Source organism: Mercenaria mercenaria, chromosome 3, assembly GCF_021730395.1.
Source record: "Mercenaria mercenaria strain notata chromosome 3, MADL_Memer_1, whole genome shotgun sequence".
In the NCBI taxonomy this organism is placed as follows: domain Eukaryota; kingdom Metazoa; phylum Mollusca; class Bivalvia; order Venerida; family Veneridae; genus Mercenaria; species Mercenaria mercenaria.
Window position 1 is genome coordinate 25898549 of NC_069363.1, and position 17111 is coordinate 25915659.

The following is a 17111-nucleotide window of genomic DNA, read 5'->3' on the forward strand; positions in this document are numbered from 1 at the left end:
GGCAAGTAAAAATGTTTTCGGGCAAGTGGTTTTCTTAACTTACTTGCCCGAAAGGACAAGTGTTGAAAAAAAATTAAGGCGAAGACTGCTATAATTGTTTGAGACCCACTTGATGCCCCTAAAAATAATGAATATTGCACATGCGCACTGCCATTCCAATGCCCCAAGGTCAGAGGACAGCATTTTGTAAACACAGGTGAAATTTGGTATGATATTCCTCGTTAATACGTTCTTGTCAGATCAATGATGTTATATGACAGTCAAAACAAAATGCTGAATGTTTCCGATTAGCCGATAACTCGGATATAATCAAAATAAAGCCGTAATTATGTTTGTCCAGTATATATTCCTATCCGGTGACTGGTCGGCACCCAGTAATTTGAGAGCAGACTAGAAATGAAAATGTTTTTACACATCTTTTAACAATGCATACAAAAGATTGTCTACCAGGATGTCTGTCTAATTTCAATCAGATTACAGATTGTGATTGTATATGATATATCAATATTTTAAAATAGATTAATTTTGGATGTCTTAATAAAGTCATTATTAATGGTAAAAAGTTTATATGACTTTTGTCCTTTTTTGCTTCCTATTTGATCTATCACAAAGTATTTTGACATTCAAAAATTTGTGTTTTAGGATACACCAGACAGGAATATTGTGTCCAGAGCCCATTATACTCCGGAGTCATGTCCTAGTCATGGGCTTTATTGGCACTGATAGCTGGTAAGTCATTTTTAGCTCCACTATTCGGAGAATAGAGGGGTTATACTACTCGGCCCGGCGTCGGCATCTGCGTGACCCTTCTTGGTTAAAGTTTTTTGGCAACCTTTGTTTTTCTGTCATATCTTTCTTACTATTGCTTATATCTTACTATAATTTCACATAAACATTGTCCAGTATGCAAACAAAATATATGTTGGGACTGGGTCCATTATACCCAAAGTCAAGGTCACCAAGGTGTTATACTTAGGTTATTTTTAAGGTTAAAGTTTTTCGGCAACCTTTGTTTTTCTGTCATATCTTTGTTACTATTGCTTATATCTTACTGTAGCTTCACATAAACATTGTCCAGTATGCAAAAAAAGTATTTACAGGGACTGGGCCCATTTTATCCAAGGTGAAGGTCTCCAAGGTCTTATACTTAGGTTATTTTTAAGGTTAAAGTTTTTCGGCAACCTTTGTTTTTCTGTCATAACTTTGTTACTTTTGCTTATATCTTACTCTAAGTTCTCATAAACATTGTCCAGTATACGAACATAGTATATGCAGGGGCTGGGCCCATTATACCCAAGGTCCAGGTCACAAAGGAGTTATACTTGGAATTATTTTCATGTTAAATTTTTTCGAAAGCTTTATTAATAGACATATCTTTGGTACTTTAAAAGATAATGACTTGAAATTAAAAAAAAATTGTTTATAATCATCATCTGCATGTGTGGTTACATACCCCATAACTCTAATTGTATTTCTGACAGAATTATGCCCATTTTGTACTTAAACTTTGTTTGCAATCTTCGCTTTCTGGATATTACTTAAATGCAATGTAAGATAAAGACTTGAAACTTAAAATGTATCTTTATCACCATCATCTGCATGTGTGGTAACACCCCCATAACTCTGATTTGTATTTTTGACCAAATTATGCCCCTTTTATACTTAAATATTTTTAACAAACTTTGTTTTCTGGACATAACTTTGGTACTATATAAGATAATGACTTGAAACTCAAAATATATCTTTATCATCATCATCTGCATTTGTTGTAACAATCCTAATAACTCTAATTTGTGTATTTGATGGAATTATGCCCCTTGGTGTATCTTCCTCTTATAGTAGAGGTCTCTTATTCAGACATTCATTTTACTGTCAAATCCCCGAATAGTGGAGCGCGCTGTCTTACGTACAGCTCCTGTTTATATTTACCAAGTTCTGATGTACTGAACTGGGTCCTAGCTTGTGCTGTATTAGCACTTATTGCTAGTGATGTGCTGATGAAATATGGAATCAAGACTTGTGAACTGACAAGTTTGTGATGTGATCATCAACTAAAATCTTTACATTGATACATCTAGTGTTATCTAATCACCTTAGTGAAAGAATTTGCCATTCTTATTCATCAGTGTGCTTGTAAAATTATTTTAATAAGACAGCATTGTGAATAACTAACCATATATGGGTTGTATGTTCAGGAAATCAGTGTTCAAAATCCAATACAATAGCTGTTTGAACTAATTTTGGACATAAGATGATTGACTCTGCTCTTATTTGGTATAGTGACTGCCTCGGTATACTGGTGGTAGAGCGCCTGCTTTGAGTGTGGGAGGTCATTTTGGATCCCTGGCCGTGTCATGCCAAAGACATAAAAATGGTACTAGTAGCTTTCTCGCTTGAAGCTCAGCATTAAGAGGATAGTGGTAATACTGGTCAGCCCAATGTCGGTATAATGTGACTTGATGGGGTATCATGTCACGTGTCTGTTGCATGATATTCCAGTGAGGCAGCGCTATAAAGTTGGGCACTGTGCTCACTGCTACAATTAGACACCGTCGTTTATATGGCTGAAAATTTGTTGAAAAAGACGTTAAATCTGAACACTCACACACTTACTTGGTAAAATGGTTAATGACTATGCTCCGATTATATATCCTCTAACTCACTGTTGTATAACTAACCTTTAATGACTATTGTTTCAGGCCAGCACCATTACTGAAGGACAGTGACATAAGTGAATCTAAGGCTAGAGAGTTATACATGCAGTGCATTCAGATACTTCGTACTTTGTACCACGAGTGTAAACTTATACATGCTGATTTTAGTGAATTTAATTTATTGTGAGTATAATTGAGTACATTTCATTCATATAAAAGAGAAAAAGCTGTTTGTTACCAATCTTGAAAAGTTTGGTAATTTTCTGTAGCTAGTCTAAATCAGAATTCAGTTACCATACAGAAAATACTTTTTAGGTTTTTGTAATAAAATTAATTTTGAGTATAATATTGGATGAACAGTCCTTGTAATGATTATGATATCATTTTGGTATGCCTGTTTATGAAAAATTGGAAGTAATATGTGATAGCATGTGCATCTTGTCTGTCTGCCTGTTTTTCTGTCATATTTTGTGTCTAGAAAACTGAATAATCATTCAAAGTATTACTTTAAACTCATCAAAAATGTATATAGGTAGGTGGCAATTAAGGGATATACAGAGCACATGAGCAAGGTTGACAGGTCAAAGGTCAAGATCACACTTAAGCTCAAAGGCCATATTTTTCCATCATATATTGTGTCTAGAGCATAACTTAAAAACTGTTTCAAGGTTTTGACTTTAAATCATTCAAGGTATTAACTTCAAACTTGACACGTAGATAGGTGGTCAAATCTGTCCTTCATATGTATTGTCTGGAGCATAACTTAAAAAGCTGTTCAAAGAATTTACTTCAGTCTTGGCATATGGATAGGTGTCAATGTGACAACGGGCAGAGAACATGAAGAAGATCAGTAGGTCAAAGGTTAAGGTAAAAAATTGATCTCAAAGGTCAAATCTGCCTACCATATTTAGTGCCCCAAGCACAACTTCATAGTTATTCAAGGTAGTGACTTGAAAGTTGTAATATATGTATCAGCTGATGGGATAATGTGCAGTGTGCAATATTCCACATTACTTCCCCACCACTGCCAACCACAACATTAATCCGGCTACACCCAACTCTACGTGCTGCTCCTAAAAAAAACTTGTGCCTTAGTATCCTATTACCACAGCCGCATAAAACCTGCCATCTGCCCTAAGCCCTACTCATCACCACATTATACCTGTACCTCAAACACAGGCACAGAAGAATGTTTCTGTTACTTCACTTCCTCCTTCTCTAATATAAGGCTTCAGGCAAATTTTGCCTTGCTTTGTTGAGCTCTTTTTTTATGCCCCCCAAAATTTTAAGGAGGGGGCATTTAGAGCTGTTCTTGTCCATCGTCTGTCTAACGGAATTCGTGTCATGTAGATCTTGAAAAGTATTTGACTCAGAGGCATCAAACCTCACAGGATTGTTATTATAAGCCCAAGGGGACGTATTATATTATGACCCCGGTGTCCGTCTGTCCGTTAGCAATTTTGTCTCCACTCTGTAACTCTTGAACCCCTTGAAGGATTTCAAACAAACTTGACACAAATGTTCAACACATCAAGACGACGTGCAGAGCATGTTTCAGATGGCTCACTTCAAGGTCACACTTAAGGGTCAAAGGTCATATGACTTTGTTTCATGTCCGCTCTTTAACTCTTGAACTACTTGAAGGTTTTGAAAGAAACTTGGCATATAAATGTTCACCACATCGAGACGACTTGCAGAGCGCATGTTTCGTATGGCTGGCTTCATGATCAAGGCCACACTTAGGGGTCAAAGGTCATATGACTTTGTTTCGTGTGTATATTACTCTGCATTGCAGTGCTCTGGTTTCTATTTGGCAGATCCCTTTTTTGATCACTTACAATGATTTTTTTGTTGAATAACTTCCCTTTTATGTTAATATAATAATAAATAGCCTATTTTGCAACTTTTTAGCTCACCTGTCACAAAGTGACAAGGTGAGCTTTTGTGATCGCGTGGCGTCCGTCGTCCGTCGTCCGTCCGTGCGTGCGTTCGTGCGTAAACTTTTGCTAGTGACCACTCTAGAGGTCACATTTTTCATGGGATCTTTATGAAAGTTGGTCAGAATGTTCATCTTGATGATATCTAGGTCAAGTTCGAAACTGGGTCACGTGCGGTCAAAAACTAGGTCAGTAGGTCTAAAAATAGAAAAACCTTGTGACCTCTCTAGAGGCCATATTTTTCATGAGATCTTCATGAAAATTGGTGAGAATGTTCACCTTGATGATATCTAGGTCAAGTTCGAAACTGGGTCACGTGGGGTCAAAAACTAGGTCAGTAGGTCTAAAAATAGAAAAACCTTGTGACCTCTCTAGAAGCCATATTTCTCAATGGATCTTCATGAAAATTAGTCAGAATGTTCACCTTGATGATATCTAGGTCAAGTTCGAAACTGGGTCACGTGCGTCAAAAACTAGGTCAGTAGGTCTAAAAATAGAAAAACCTTGTGACCTCTCTAGAGGCCATATTTCTCAATGGATCTTCATGAAAATTGGTCAGAATGTTCATCTTGATGATACTAGTCAAGTTCGAAACTGGGTCATGTGGGGTCAAAAACTAGGTCAGTAGGTCTAAAAATAGAAAAACCTTGTGATCTCTTTAGAGGCCATATTTCTCAATGGATCTTCATGAAAATTGGTGAGAATGTTCACCTTGATGATATCTAGGTCAAGTTCGAAACTGGGTCACGTGCGGTCAAAAACTAGGTCAGTAGGTCTAAAAATAGAAAAACCTTGTGACCTCTCTAGAGGCCATATTTCTCAATGGATCTTCATGAAAATTGGTGAGAATGTTCACCTTGATGATATCTAGGTTAGATTTGAAACTGGGTTACTTGCAGTCAAAATCTAGGTCAGTAGGTCGAAAAATAGAAAAACCTTGTGACGTCTCTAGAGGCCATGTTTCTCAATGGATCTTCATGAAAATTGATCAGAATGTTCCTCTTGATGATATCTAGGCCAAGTTCGAAACTGGGTCACGTGCGGTCAAAAACTAGGTCAGTAGGTCGAAAAATAGAAAAACCTTGTGACCTCTCTAGAGGCCATATTTTTCATGGGATCTTCATGAAAATTGGTGAGAATGTTCACCTTGATGATATCTAGGTCAGATTCAGAAGTGGGTCACGTGCCTTCAAAAACTAGGTCATTAGGTCAAATAATAGAAAAACCTTGTGACCTCTCTAGAGGTCATATTTTTCAATGGATCTTCATGAAAATTGGTCAGAATTTTTTATCTTGATGATATCTAGGTCACATGTGCTCAAAAGCTAGGTCACTATGTCAAATAATAGAAATAACGACGTCGTACTCAGTTCAACACTGGGTCATGTGGGGATAGGTGAGCGATTCAGGACCATCATGGTCCTCTTGTTTATTATTGGCCATAGAGAAAAAGCGAGACCACTTTTCTGTGGTACAACTTGGATGGTACCTCCAATTTTTAGGTGTATTTTATCATACCTGTACCTTGTAAGGATTTTTTTCTGTGGACTTAGAATTTTTAGCGCACCTGTCACAAAGTGACAAGGTGAGCTTTTGTGATCGCGCGGCGTCCGTCGTCCGTCGTCCGTCCGTGCGTCCGTGCGTGCGTGCGTGCGTCTGTCCGTAAATTTTTGCTTGTGACAACTATAGAGGTCACATTTTTCATGGGATCTTTATGAAAGTTGGTCTGAAAGTTCATCTTGATGATATCTAGGTAAAGTTCGAAACTGGGTCACGTGCCGTCAAAAACTAGGTCAGTAGGTCTAAAAATAGAAAAACCTTGTGACCTCTCTAGAGGCCATATATTTCACAAGATCTTCATGAAAATTGGTCAGAATGTTCACCTTGATGATATCTAGGTCAAGTTCGAAACTGGGTCACGTGGGGTCAAAAACTAGGTCAGTAGGTCTAAAAATAGAAAAACCTTGTGACCTCTCTAGAGGCCATATTTTTCATGAGATCTTCATGAATATTGGTCAGAATGTTCACCTTGATGATATCTAGGTCAGGTTAGAAACTGGGTCACATGGGGTCAAAAACTAGGTCATTAGGTCTAAAAATAGAAAAACCTTTTGACCTCTCTAGAGGCCATATTTCTCAATGGATCTTCATGAAAATTGGTCAGAATGTTCACCTTGATGATATCTAGGTCAAGTTCGAAACTGGGTCACGTGGGGTTAAAAACTAGGTCAGTAGATCAAAATATAGAAAAACCTTGTGACCTCTCTAGAGGCCATATTTTTCATGAGATCTTTATGAATATTGGTCAGAATGTTCACCTTGATGATATCTAGGTCAAGTTCGATACTGGGTCATGTTGGATTAAAAACTAGGTCAGTAGGTCTAAAAATAGAAAAACCTTGTGACCTTTCTAGAGGCCATATTTCTCAATGGATCTTCATGAAAATTGGTCAGAATGTTCACCTTGATGATATCTAGGTCAAGTTCGAAACTGGGTCACGTGCGGTCAAAAACTAGGTCAGTAGGTCTAAAATAGAAAAACATTGTGACCTTTCTAGAGGCCATATTTATTCAGTGGATCTTCAGGAAAATTTGTCAGAATATTTACCTGATGATATCTAGATCAAGTTCGAAACTGGGTCAAGTGGGGTTAAAAACTAGGTCAGTAAGATCTAAAAATAGAAAAACCTTTTGACCTCTCTAGAGGCCATATTTTTCATGAGATCTTCATGAATATTGGTCAGAATGTTCACCTTGATGATATCTAGGTCAGGTTCAAAACTGGGTCACGTGGGGTCAAAAACTAGGTCAGTAGGTCTAAAAATAGAAAAAACCTTGTGACCTCTCTAGAGGCCATATTTCTCAATGGATCTTCATGAAAACTGGTGAGAATGTTCAGCTTGATGATATCTAGGTCAGTTCGTAACTGGGTCATGTGCGGTCAAAAACTAGGTCAGTAGGTCGAAAATAGAAAAACCCTTTTGACCTCTCTAGAGGCCATATTTTTCACGAGATTTTCATGAAAATTAGTGAGAATGTTCACCTTGATGATATCTAGGTCAAGTTTAAAAGTGGGTCACGTGCCTTCAAAAACTAGGTCATTAGGTCAAATAATAGAAAAAGCTTGTGACCTCTCTAGAGGCCATATTTTTCAATGGATCTTCATGAAAATTGGTCAGAATTTTTAGCTCACATGTCACAAAGTGACAGTGTGAGCTTTTGTGATCGCGCAGCGTCCGTCGTCCGTGCGTCCGTGCGTAAACTTTTGCTTGTGACCACTCTAGAGGTCACATTTTTCATGGGATCTTTATGAAAGTTGGTCAGAATGTTCATCTTGATGATATCTAGGTCAAGTTCGAAACTGGGTCAACTGCGATCAAAAACTAGGTCAGTAGGTCTAAAAATAGAAAAACCTTGTGACCTCTCTAGAGGCCATATTTTTCAAAAGATCTTCATGAAATTGGTCAAAATGTTCACCTGATGATATCTAGGTCAAGTTCGAAACTGGTCACGTGCCGTCAAAAGTAGGTCAGTAGGTCAAATAATAGAAAAACCTTGTGACCTCTCTAGAGGCCATATTTTCATTGGATCTGTATGAAAGTTGGTCTGAATGTTCATCTTGATGATATCTAGGTCAAGTTCGAAACTGGGTCAGCTGCGGTTAAAAACTAGGTCATTAGGTCTAAAATAGAAAAACCTTGTGGCCATACTTTTGAATGATCTTCATGAAAATTAGTCTGAATGTTCACCTTGATGATATCTAGGTCAAGTTCGAACTGGGTCACGTGCCGTCAGAAACTAGGTCAGTAGGTCAAATAATAAAAAAACCTTGTGACCTCTCTAGAGGCCATATTTTTCATGGATCCTGTATGAAGTTAGTCTGAATGTTCATCTTGATGATATCTAGGTCAAGTTCGAAACTGGGTCAGCTGTGGTTAAAAACTAGGTCAGTAGGTCTAAAAATAGAAAAACCTTGTGACCTCTCTAGATGCCATATTTTTCACAAGATATTCATGAAAATTGGTCTGAATGTTCACCTTGATGATATCTAGGTCAAGTTCGAAACTGGGTCACGTGCCATCAGAAACTATGTCAGTAGGTCATATAATAGAAAAACCTTGTGACCTCTCTAGAGGCCATATTTTTCATGGGATCTGTATGAAAGTTGGTCTGAAATGTTCATCTTGATGATATCTAGGTCAAGTTCGAAACTTGGTTAGCTGCGGTCAAAAACTAGGTCATTAGACTAAAAATAGAAAAACCTTGTGACCTCTCTGGAGGCTATACTTTTGAATGGATCTTCATGAAAATTGGTCAGAATGTTCATCTTGATGATATCTAGGTCAAGTTCGAAACTGGGTCACGTGCCATCAGAAACTATGTCAGTAGGTCATATAATAGAAAAACCTTGTGACCTCTCTAGAGGCCATATTTTTCATGGGATCTGTATGAAAGTTGGTCTGAATGTTCATCTTGATGATATCTAGGTCAAGTTCGAAACTTGGTTAGCTGCGGTCAAAAACTAGGTCATTAGGACTAAAAATAGAAAAACCTTGTGACCTCTCTGGAGGCTATACTTTTGAATGGATCTTCATGAAAATTGGTCAGAATGTTCACCTTGATGATATCTAGGTCAGGTTAGAAACTGGGTCACATGGGGTCAAAAACTAGGTCATTAGGTCTAAAAATAGAAAAACCTTTTGACCTCTCTAGAGGCCATATTTCTCAATGGATCTTCATGAAAATTGGTCAGAATGTTCACCTTGATGATATCTAGGTCAAGTTAAAAACTGGGTCACGTGGGGTTAAAAACTAGGTCAGTAGATCTAAAAATAGAAAAACCTTGTGACCTCTCTAGAGGCCATATTTTTCATGAGATCTTTATGAATATTGGTCAGAATGTTCACCTTGATGATATCTAGGTCAAGTTCGATACTGGGTCATGTTGGATTAAAAACTAGGTCAGTAGGTCTAAAAATAGAAAAACCTTGTGACCTTTCTAGAGGCCATATTTCTCAATGGATCTTCATGAAAATTGGTCAGAATGTTCATCTTGATTATATCTAGGTCAAGTTCGAAACTGGGTCACGTGCGGTCAAAAACTAGGTCAGTAGGTCTAAAAATAGAAAAACATTGTGACCTTTCTAGAGGCCATATTTTTCAGTGGATCTTCAGGAAAATTTGTCAGAATATTTACCTTGATGATATCTAGATCAAGTTCGAAACTGGGTCAAGTGGGGTTAAAAACTAGGTCAGTAGATCTAAAAATAGAAAAACCTTTTGACCTCTCTAGAGGCCATATTTTTCATGAGATCTTCATGAATATTGGTCAGAATGTTCACCTTGATGATATCTAGGTCAGGTTCAAAACTGGGTCACGTGGGGTCAAAAACTAGGTCAGTAGGTCTAAAAATAGAAAAACCTTGTGACCTCTCTAGAGGCCATATTTCTCAATGGATCTTCATGAAAACTGGTGAGAATGTTCAGCTTGATGATATCTAGGTCAGGTTCGTAACTGGGTCATGTGCGGTCAAAAACTAGGTCAGTAGGTCGAAAAATAGAAAAACCTTGTGACCTCTCTAGAGGCCATATTTTTCACGAGATTTTCATGAAAATTAGTGAGAATGTTCACCTTGATGATATCTAGGTCAAGTTTAAAAGTGGGTCACGTGCCTTCAAAAACTAGGTCATTAGGTCAAATAATAGAAAAAGCTTGTGACCTCTCTAGAGGCCATATTTTTCAATGGATCTTCATGAAAATTGGTCAGAATTTTTAGCTCACATGTCACAAAGTGACAGTGTGAGCTTTTATGATCGCGCAGCGTCCGTCGTCCGTGCGTGCGTCCGTGCGTAAACTTTTGCTTGTGACCACTCTAGAGGTCACATTTTTCATGGGATCTTTATGAAAGTTGGTCAGAATGTTCATCTTGATGATATCTAGGTCAAGTTCGAAACTGGGTCAACTGCGATCAAAAACTAGGTCAGTAGGTCTAAAAATAGAAAAACCTTGTGACCTCTCTAGAGGCCATATTTTTCAAAAGATCTTCATGAAAATTGGTCAAAATGTTCACCTTGATGATATCTAGGTCAAGTTCGAAACTGGGTCACGTGCCGTCAAAAAGTAGGTCAGTAGGTCAAATAATAGAAAAACCTTGTGACCTCTCTAGAGGCCATATTTTTCATTGGATCTGTATGAAAGTTGGTCTGAATGTTCATCTTGATGATATCTAGGTCAAGTTCGAAACTGGGTCAGCTGCGGTTAAAAACTAGGTCATTAGGTCTAAAAATAGAAAAACCTTGTGACCTCTCTAGAGGCCATACTTTTGAATGGATCTTCATGAAAATTAGTCTGAATGTTCACCTTGATGATATCTAGGTCAAGTTCGAAACTGGGTCACGTGCCGTCAGAAACTAGGTCAGTAGGTCAAATAATAAAAAAACCTTGTGACCTCTCTAGAGGCCATATTTTTCATGGGATCTGTATGAAGGTTAGTCTGAATGTTCATCTTGATGATATCTAGGTCAAGTTCGAAACTGGGTCAGCTGTGGTTAAAAACTAGGTCAGTAGGTCTAAAAATAGAAAAACCTTGTGACCTCTCTAGATGCCATATTTTTCACAAGATATTCATGAAAATTGGTCTGAATGTTCACCTTGATGATATCTAGGTCAAGTTCGAAACTGGGTCACGTGCCATCAGAAACTATGTCAGTAGGTCATATAATAGAAAAACCTTGTGACCTCTCTAGAGGCCATATTTTTCATGGGATCTGTATGAAAGTTGGTCTGAATGTTCATCTTGATGATATCTAGGTCAAGTTCGAAACTTGGTTAGCTGCGGTCAAAAACTAGGTCATTAGGACTAAAAATAGAAAAACCTTGTGACCTCTCTGGAGGCTATACTTTTGAATGGATCTTCATGAAAATTGGTCAGAATGTTCATCTTGATGATATCTAGGTCAAGTTTGAAACTGGGTCAAGTGCCATCAATAACTAGGTCAGTAGGTCAAATAATGAAAAAAACCTTGTGACCTCTCTAGAGGCCATATTTTTCATGGGATCTGTATGAAAGTTGGTCAGAATGTTCATCTTGATGATATCTAGGTCAGGTTCAAAACTGGGTCACATGAGGTCAAAAACTGGGTCACTATGTCAAATAATAGAAAAAAATGACGTCATACTCAGTTCAAAACTGGGTCATGTTGGGACAGGTGAGCGATTCAGGACCATCATGGTCCTCTTGTTTATCTTGATGATATCTAGGTCACATGTGCTCATAAACTAGGTCACTATGTCAAATCATAGAAATAACGACGTCATACTCAGTTCAACACTGGGTCATGTGGGGATAGGTGAGCGATTCAGGACCATCATGGTCCTCTTGTTTTTTGAATGTCTTCCCTTTGTTGTTCCTGTCCTCTGCCTGGGCTTCAACAGTCAAGTTCTTTAAGTTCTTTAAATTTTGCTCCCATCCATCTCTGATATAACCCTTCGCGCTTGGCGGAGCTCTTGTTCAGCATGTGAAGTTGTGCACCTTCATTTTTAAGTCAATCCTAATAATATTGATTGTGAATACCGACAAGGTCTTCTTCAAGTTTAAATATGGGCCATATCAGATTAGTAGGTTAAGAGTTATATGCCCTTGAATTATCAGAACTATCATTTATGCCCCCGGCATCTACTGATGCGGGAGGCATATAGTGATTGTTCTGCCCGTTCGTTCGTTCATCCATCCGTCTGTACGAGGTTAACCAAATGGGACCCTTTCGTCTAGCATCAATACCCCTTACTAGAATGACTTGATACTAATGCAGATGTAACCTGTGTCCATTCCTCGTCTTCAGACATCACCTGACCTCAGTTTGACTTTGCCCTTGAACTTGACCTCGTTTTGGACTTAGTTTGCTTTGTATCGACAAGGATGCCACCGGGGGCATCAAGCGTTTATTGAACGCAGCTTCTTGTTTATTTTTAATACTACAGCTCCTTTATTTAGACTGTAGGAAGCCTTATCATATTCACACAGAATGTATTAACTGTAAAGTTAGATTTTAATGTAAAGTCATTACTGGTGAGTTCTGACATCTGATTTAGTAGGAGTTCTGTGCTCTTGAATTAGTGACAATTTCCATTAACATTTACATGCAGTGTAGTTCTTGTATTACTACACATACATTGTGGTTGCATCTATCATATTTACTTTTCCATAGAACATTGATATGCTGTGTAACTTTAACCCTTCACACTACATATACCAAACTTGGTGTATGAATGGATTCAAGTGTGTATTGTACTTAGATTGTGTCTGTGTGAACTTGAGCTTGAATTAAGAGCAGTGGTACTGAGGTGAGATATAGAGCTACCATGGCCTACTTTTGTTAGGTTGTTTGTTCATAAGTGATGATTGCATACAATATCCAATTTACTTTGAAGGATTTCCCTTTCTATTTTCAAAACATTAATCAGTATCAGCTTAACATTTATGTTTGTTTGTTACTAATAATTAGAATTTGATTTCAGATGTTTGAATACATGTAGATGATTTCGAGGGGTGAATGCGAAAAAGTTCTAAGTGCTTCTTTATTTATATGCACTTAGAACTCTTTTGCATTCACCCCTCGATTTGTCAGATGTTTTTATGACTTGATAGCTTGTCAGAGAAAAGCATTTATAGCCTGATTTTGTTCTTTTTTTCTTAACTCTGTAAAATATTACCAACTAAGAAAAAACGCTTGACCAATTCTTGTCCGTTCAATGCAAGTTGTGACAATGTCCTTAGCAAGTTTTACATTAGTCAGACTGGGAATATTTACTCTTACGGTATTGTTATTGCAGTTTTCAAAAACATTTTATCAGCTTTAGATAAATGTTGTGATTTTAAAGAAGTTTACCTGTTCTGTGGTGGTCATTTTGTGCGTACTCTTGTTGAATTTAGTTATCACTCTATTGACAAACCCTTTATCACATTGTTTCCAGATACCACGAAGGGAATTTATATGTTATAGATGTGTCACAGTCAGTGGAACATGACCATCCCCATGCCTTGGAATTTTTACGTAAAGATTGCACTAATGTAACTGGTAGGAACTGGCTGTGTAATATTTTATTTATACAATTTAATGATTGAAATAAGTAAAATAAAGTACCAAATTATCTTAAATTTACTTTGTAGTAAGTAAAGCTTGAGTTATCTTTTGACAGTACGTAACTGTTCGTGTGCAGTTGGGAGAAAAACGTACAAATATTGTATGAGTCTGTAAAAGTGATATGTAATCTTTGCAAGATTGGAGCAGTTTTTAGCTCGACTACTTGGAGAATAACTTGAGCTATTCTACGTATCTGGGGCTTACTGTCTTGGTTAGAGTTTTGTGTGCAGACCATATAACAGTTACCATTATGTATTGAAACTTCTCAAAAGACTTTCCAGTCTTGAAACCTACTGAAATATCATGTTAGATAACTCTTGGTAGAACTTAATTTAGATTGTAGTGTTTTTCGACTTCAGAAACTTTGATAAAAGGTTTGTGTGTAATTTACTACAAAGCTGAATCACAGTAACATCTATTTTTATAAGATTAAAGCTTCACACAAGGCTTTGTCATCAATCCAAGTTAGGTAATTTTTGGCTGAATTTAGTGGGAATTATTTGCCTTCTATGATTTGGTTAAAATTTTGTGGTACAATTAACTGTCACAGTTGTATCTTAGTAACAACATGTTTTGGACTGAAACTACACACAAGGCTTTCTTCTATAATCAATGTTAAATGTTAAAACTAGTTCAAATTATGACACTTTTTGCTTCACAAATTTGATTAAAGTTTTGCATTCTAGGTTTTATCATTGCCATAATGAAATTTTAATTTGTAATAACTGAATATAAAATATAAAATTACTATAACATAACCTTGCATGGCTAAAATGAAAGTTGAGGCCCTTGTTTGACTTAAAATTTTTTGGATAGCCAGGTTCTCTTGTTTCACTCATTCTACATCTCAGTTGCAATCACATCAGTTCTTTCGAAGCAATGTTTGATTTATCAACAGTTGTTACATAAATTGGTTTGTTTTATTAACAAATTTGTTTGACTATAAGAAGAATAGTCTGAGCTATTCTACTCACCCTGGTGTCGGCGTCAATGTCACGCCTTGGTTAAAGTTTATCATGCAAGTACATATAGCTGTCATTTAAAGGCATATAGCTTTGAAACTTACCTTTTCTTTTTCCAGGTCAATTACCAATCTCACTGGGTCAAATCCCATAACTCTGACATGTATTTTGACCAAATTATGCCACCTTTTGGACTTGGTTAAAGTTTTGCTTGCAAGTTACTATCTCCAAAACTAATGCAGATACTGGATCGAAACTCTATAGATATTTTAACATTTAGGGTAATATTCCTACTTCTGGGATAACAATTTCAATAGCTCTTGTTTCATTAGCGTTGTGGGGGGACACTCAAAATATTTGTCTTCCAGTGTCATGAGAAACATTTTTAAAACTTCCAATTTGGCCAGTTTGCTTCTGCTGACAATTATGAAGTTGTCCCTCTACCTCAGGAAAATAGTTTAGACCATTTCCAAAACACAATGAAATTACAGTATAATGATTTTTATATTTAAAAAATAATAAGTTCCCAAACATGGTTTATCGTAGAATAACCCGAGTTTTGAGTTCTTATGCGTAAGAATATATCACGAAGGCCTAGGGCCTTCGTTATATATTGTTTCATATAAGAACGAAAAAGTCGGGTTATTCTACGATAAATCACACTTGGGAACTTATTATTTTGATTCTAACACGACATACTAGTATGAAAAGTGTTAGAAATATAGTAACTACTTTTCACGACCGTATTACGCACCTGTATGGGATGACGTCATTGCACGCGAGTGGTTTATTGCAGAATAACCCGAGATAGATTTTGCTCTACATGTTTGTAGGTTATTTTGTTGGTCGTGTTAGAATAGAAAATTGATGGATTTGTTTTTTTATTTCACTCGTTATATTTGTCTGTACCACTTAACAACACACTGTTTACTGATGTAAGTCAATAATTAACTCCTTACACATCAAATTACCGGTAGTACAGAAAAAGGTCTTGTAGAATTTTGAATTGTAGATACACAGGTTCTAATGGAGACTAGCTTTGTCTATTTGAGCTTGATGACCAGTCTGCAAATGCAACCTTGTGACTGGTCAATTCCATATCTATGAATCACATGATGGAATTTGAGATGGGTCTATGAACTAAGTTTTATAAGGTCAGAGCCTGGTTGTATTTATTAAGAATTTTGTATTGATGGGAATGCATGATAATAATGGTCTCAGCTATTTTTTTATACTTCAGAGTATTTTAAGAAAAAAGGTGTGAGCACCTTAACAGTGAAAGAGTTATTTGACTTTGTTACTGATATCACAATCACTGCTGACAATTTGGATGACTATCTAGACCAGTGTATGAAGATAACTGCTAACAGAACTATAGATGATGTTACTGAGCAAGATAAAATCGATGAACAGGTAATTTGTGGGAAAAATAGCGCTAAATCTGTAGTTTGAAGGAAATTGGTCTCAAATACTAAATTGTCATAATTTCAAAACATATGAAAACTTTATTACCAATGTAGTCAATATTTTATGACTATTTACTACAGTCAATATTTTGTTTCATTACATCATGTATTAACCTTATGATCAACACTTTATTGATCTCTCAAGTTAAATCCTTACTTGCTACATGAATGCTTGTATAAATAGACACTGTAAGGGACTCAATTACTTTGTTTTAATTTTTAGCTTGCTATTCAAAGAATAGTCTAGCTGTTCTACTCACCCTTGCGTCGGCATCACACCTTGGTTAAAGTTTTGCATGCAAGTGCATATGGCTATCATTTAAAGGCATATACCTTTGAAACTCATTTTTTCTTTTTCTAGATCATTTACCAACCTCACTGGGTCAAGTCCAATAACTCTGACATGTATTTTGGGCAAATAATGCCCCCTTTTGGACTTAGAAAATTCTGGTTAAAGTTTTGCGTGCAAGTTACTATCTCCAACACTAATGCAGATATTGAATTGAAACTTCAGATGTGTCTTTGGGGTTATAAAACTAGTTGATAGCAAGACCCATAACTCTGACATGCATTTTGGCCAAATTATGCCCCCTTTTGGACTTACAAAATCCTGGTTAAAGTTTTGTGTGCAAGTACATACAGCTATTACTTAAAGGCATATAGATTTGAAACTCATTTTTTCTTTTTCTAGATCAATTACCAACCTGACTGGGTCCAGTCCCATAACTCTGACATGTATTTTGGGCAAATTATGTCCCCTTTTGGACTTAGAAAATTCTGGATAAAGTTTTGCGTGCAAGTTACTATCTCCAACACTAATGCAGATATTGAATTGAAACTTCACATGTGTCTTTAGGGTTATAAAACTAGTTGATAGCATCAAGACCCATAACTCTGACATGCATTTTGGCCAAATTATGCCCCCTTTTGGACTTACAAAATCCTGGT

General features: G+C 36.8%; 1 protein-coding gene across 1 annotated transcript in view; it reads left to right on the top strand.

Moving 5' to 3' along the window:
• The window catches only part of LOC123525231 (serine/threonine-protein kinase RIO1-like), a 58771-nt gene that overhangs the window by 32576 nt on the left and 9084 nt on the right, over window positions 1-17111 (top strand). Inside the window, exons 8-11 of the mRNA XM_045304102.2 lie at window positions 643-729; window positions 2700-2837; window positions 13566-13669; window positions 15938-16110. Of these exons, the coding sequence (XP_045160037.1) occupies window positions 643-729; window positions 2700-2837; window positions 13566-13669; window positions 15938-16110 (502 nt within the window). The remainder of the gene's footprint in view (window positions 1-642; window positions 730-2699; window positions 2838-13565; window positions 13670-15937; window positions 16111-17111) is intronic.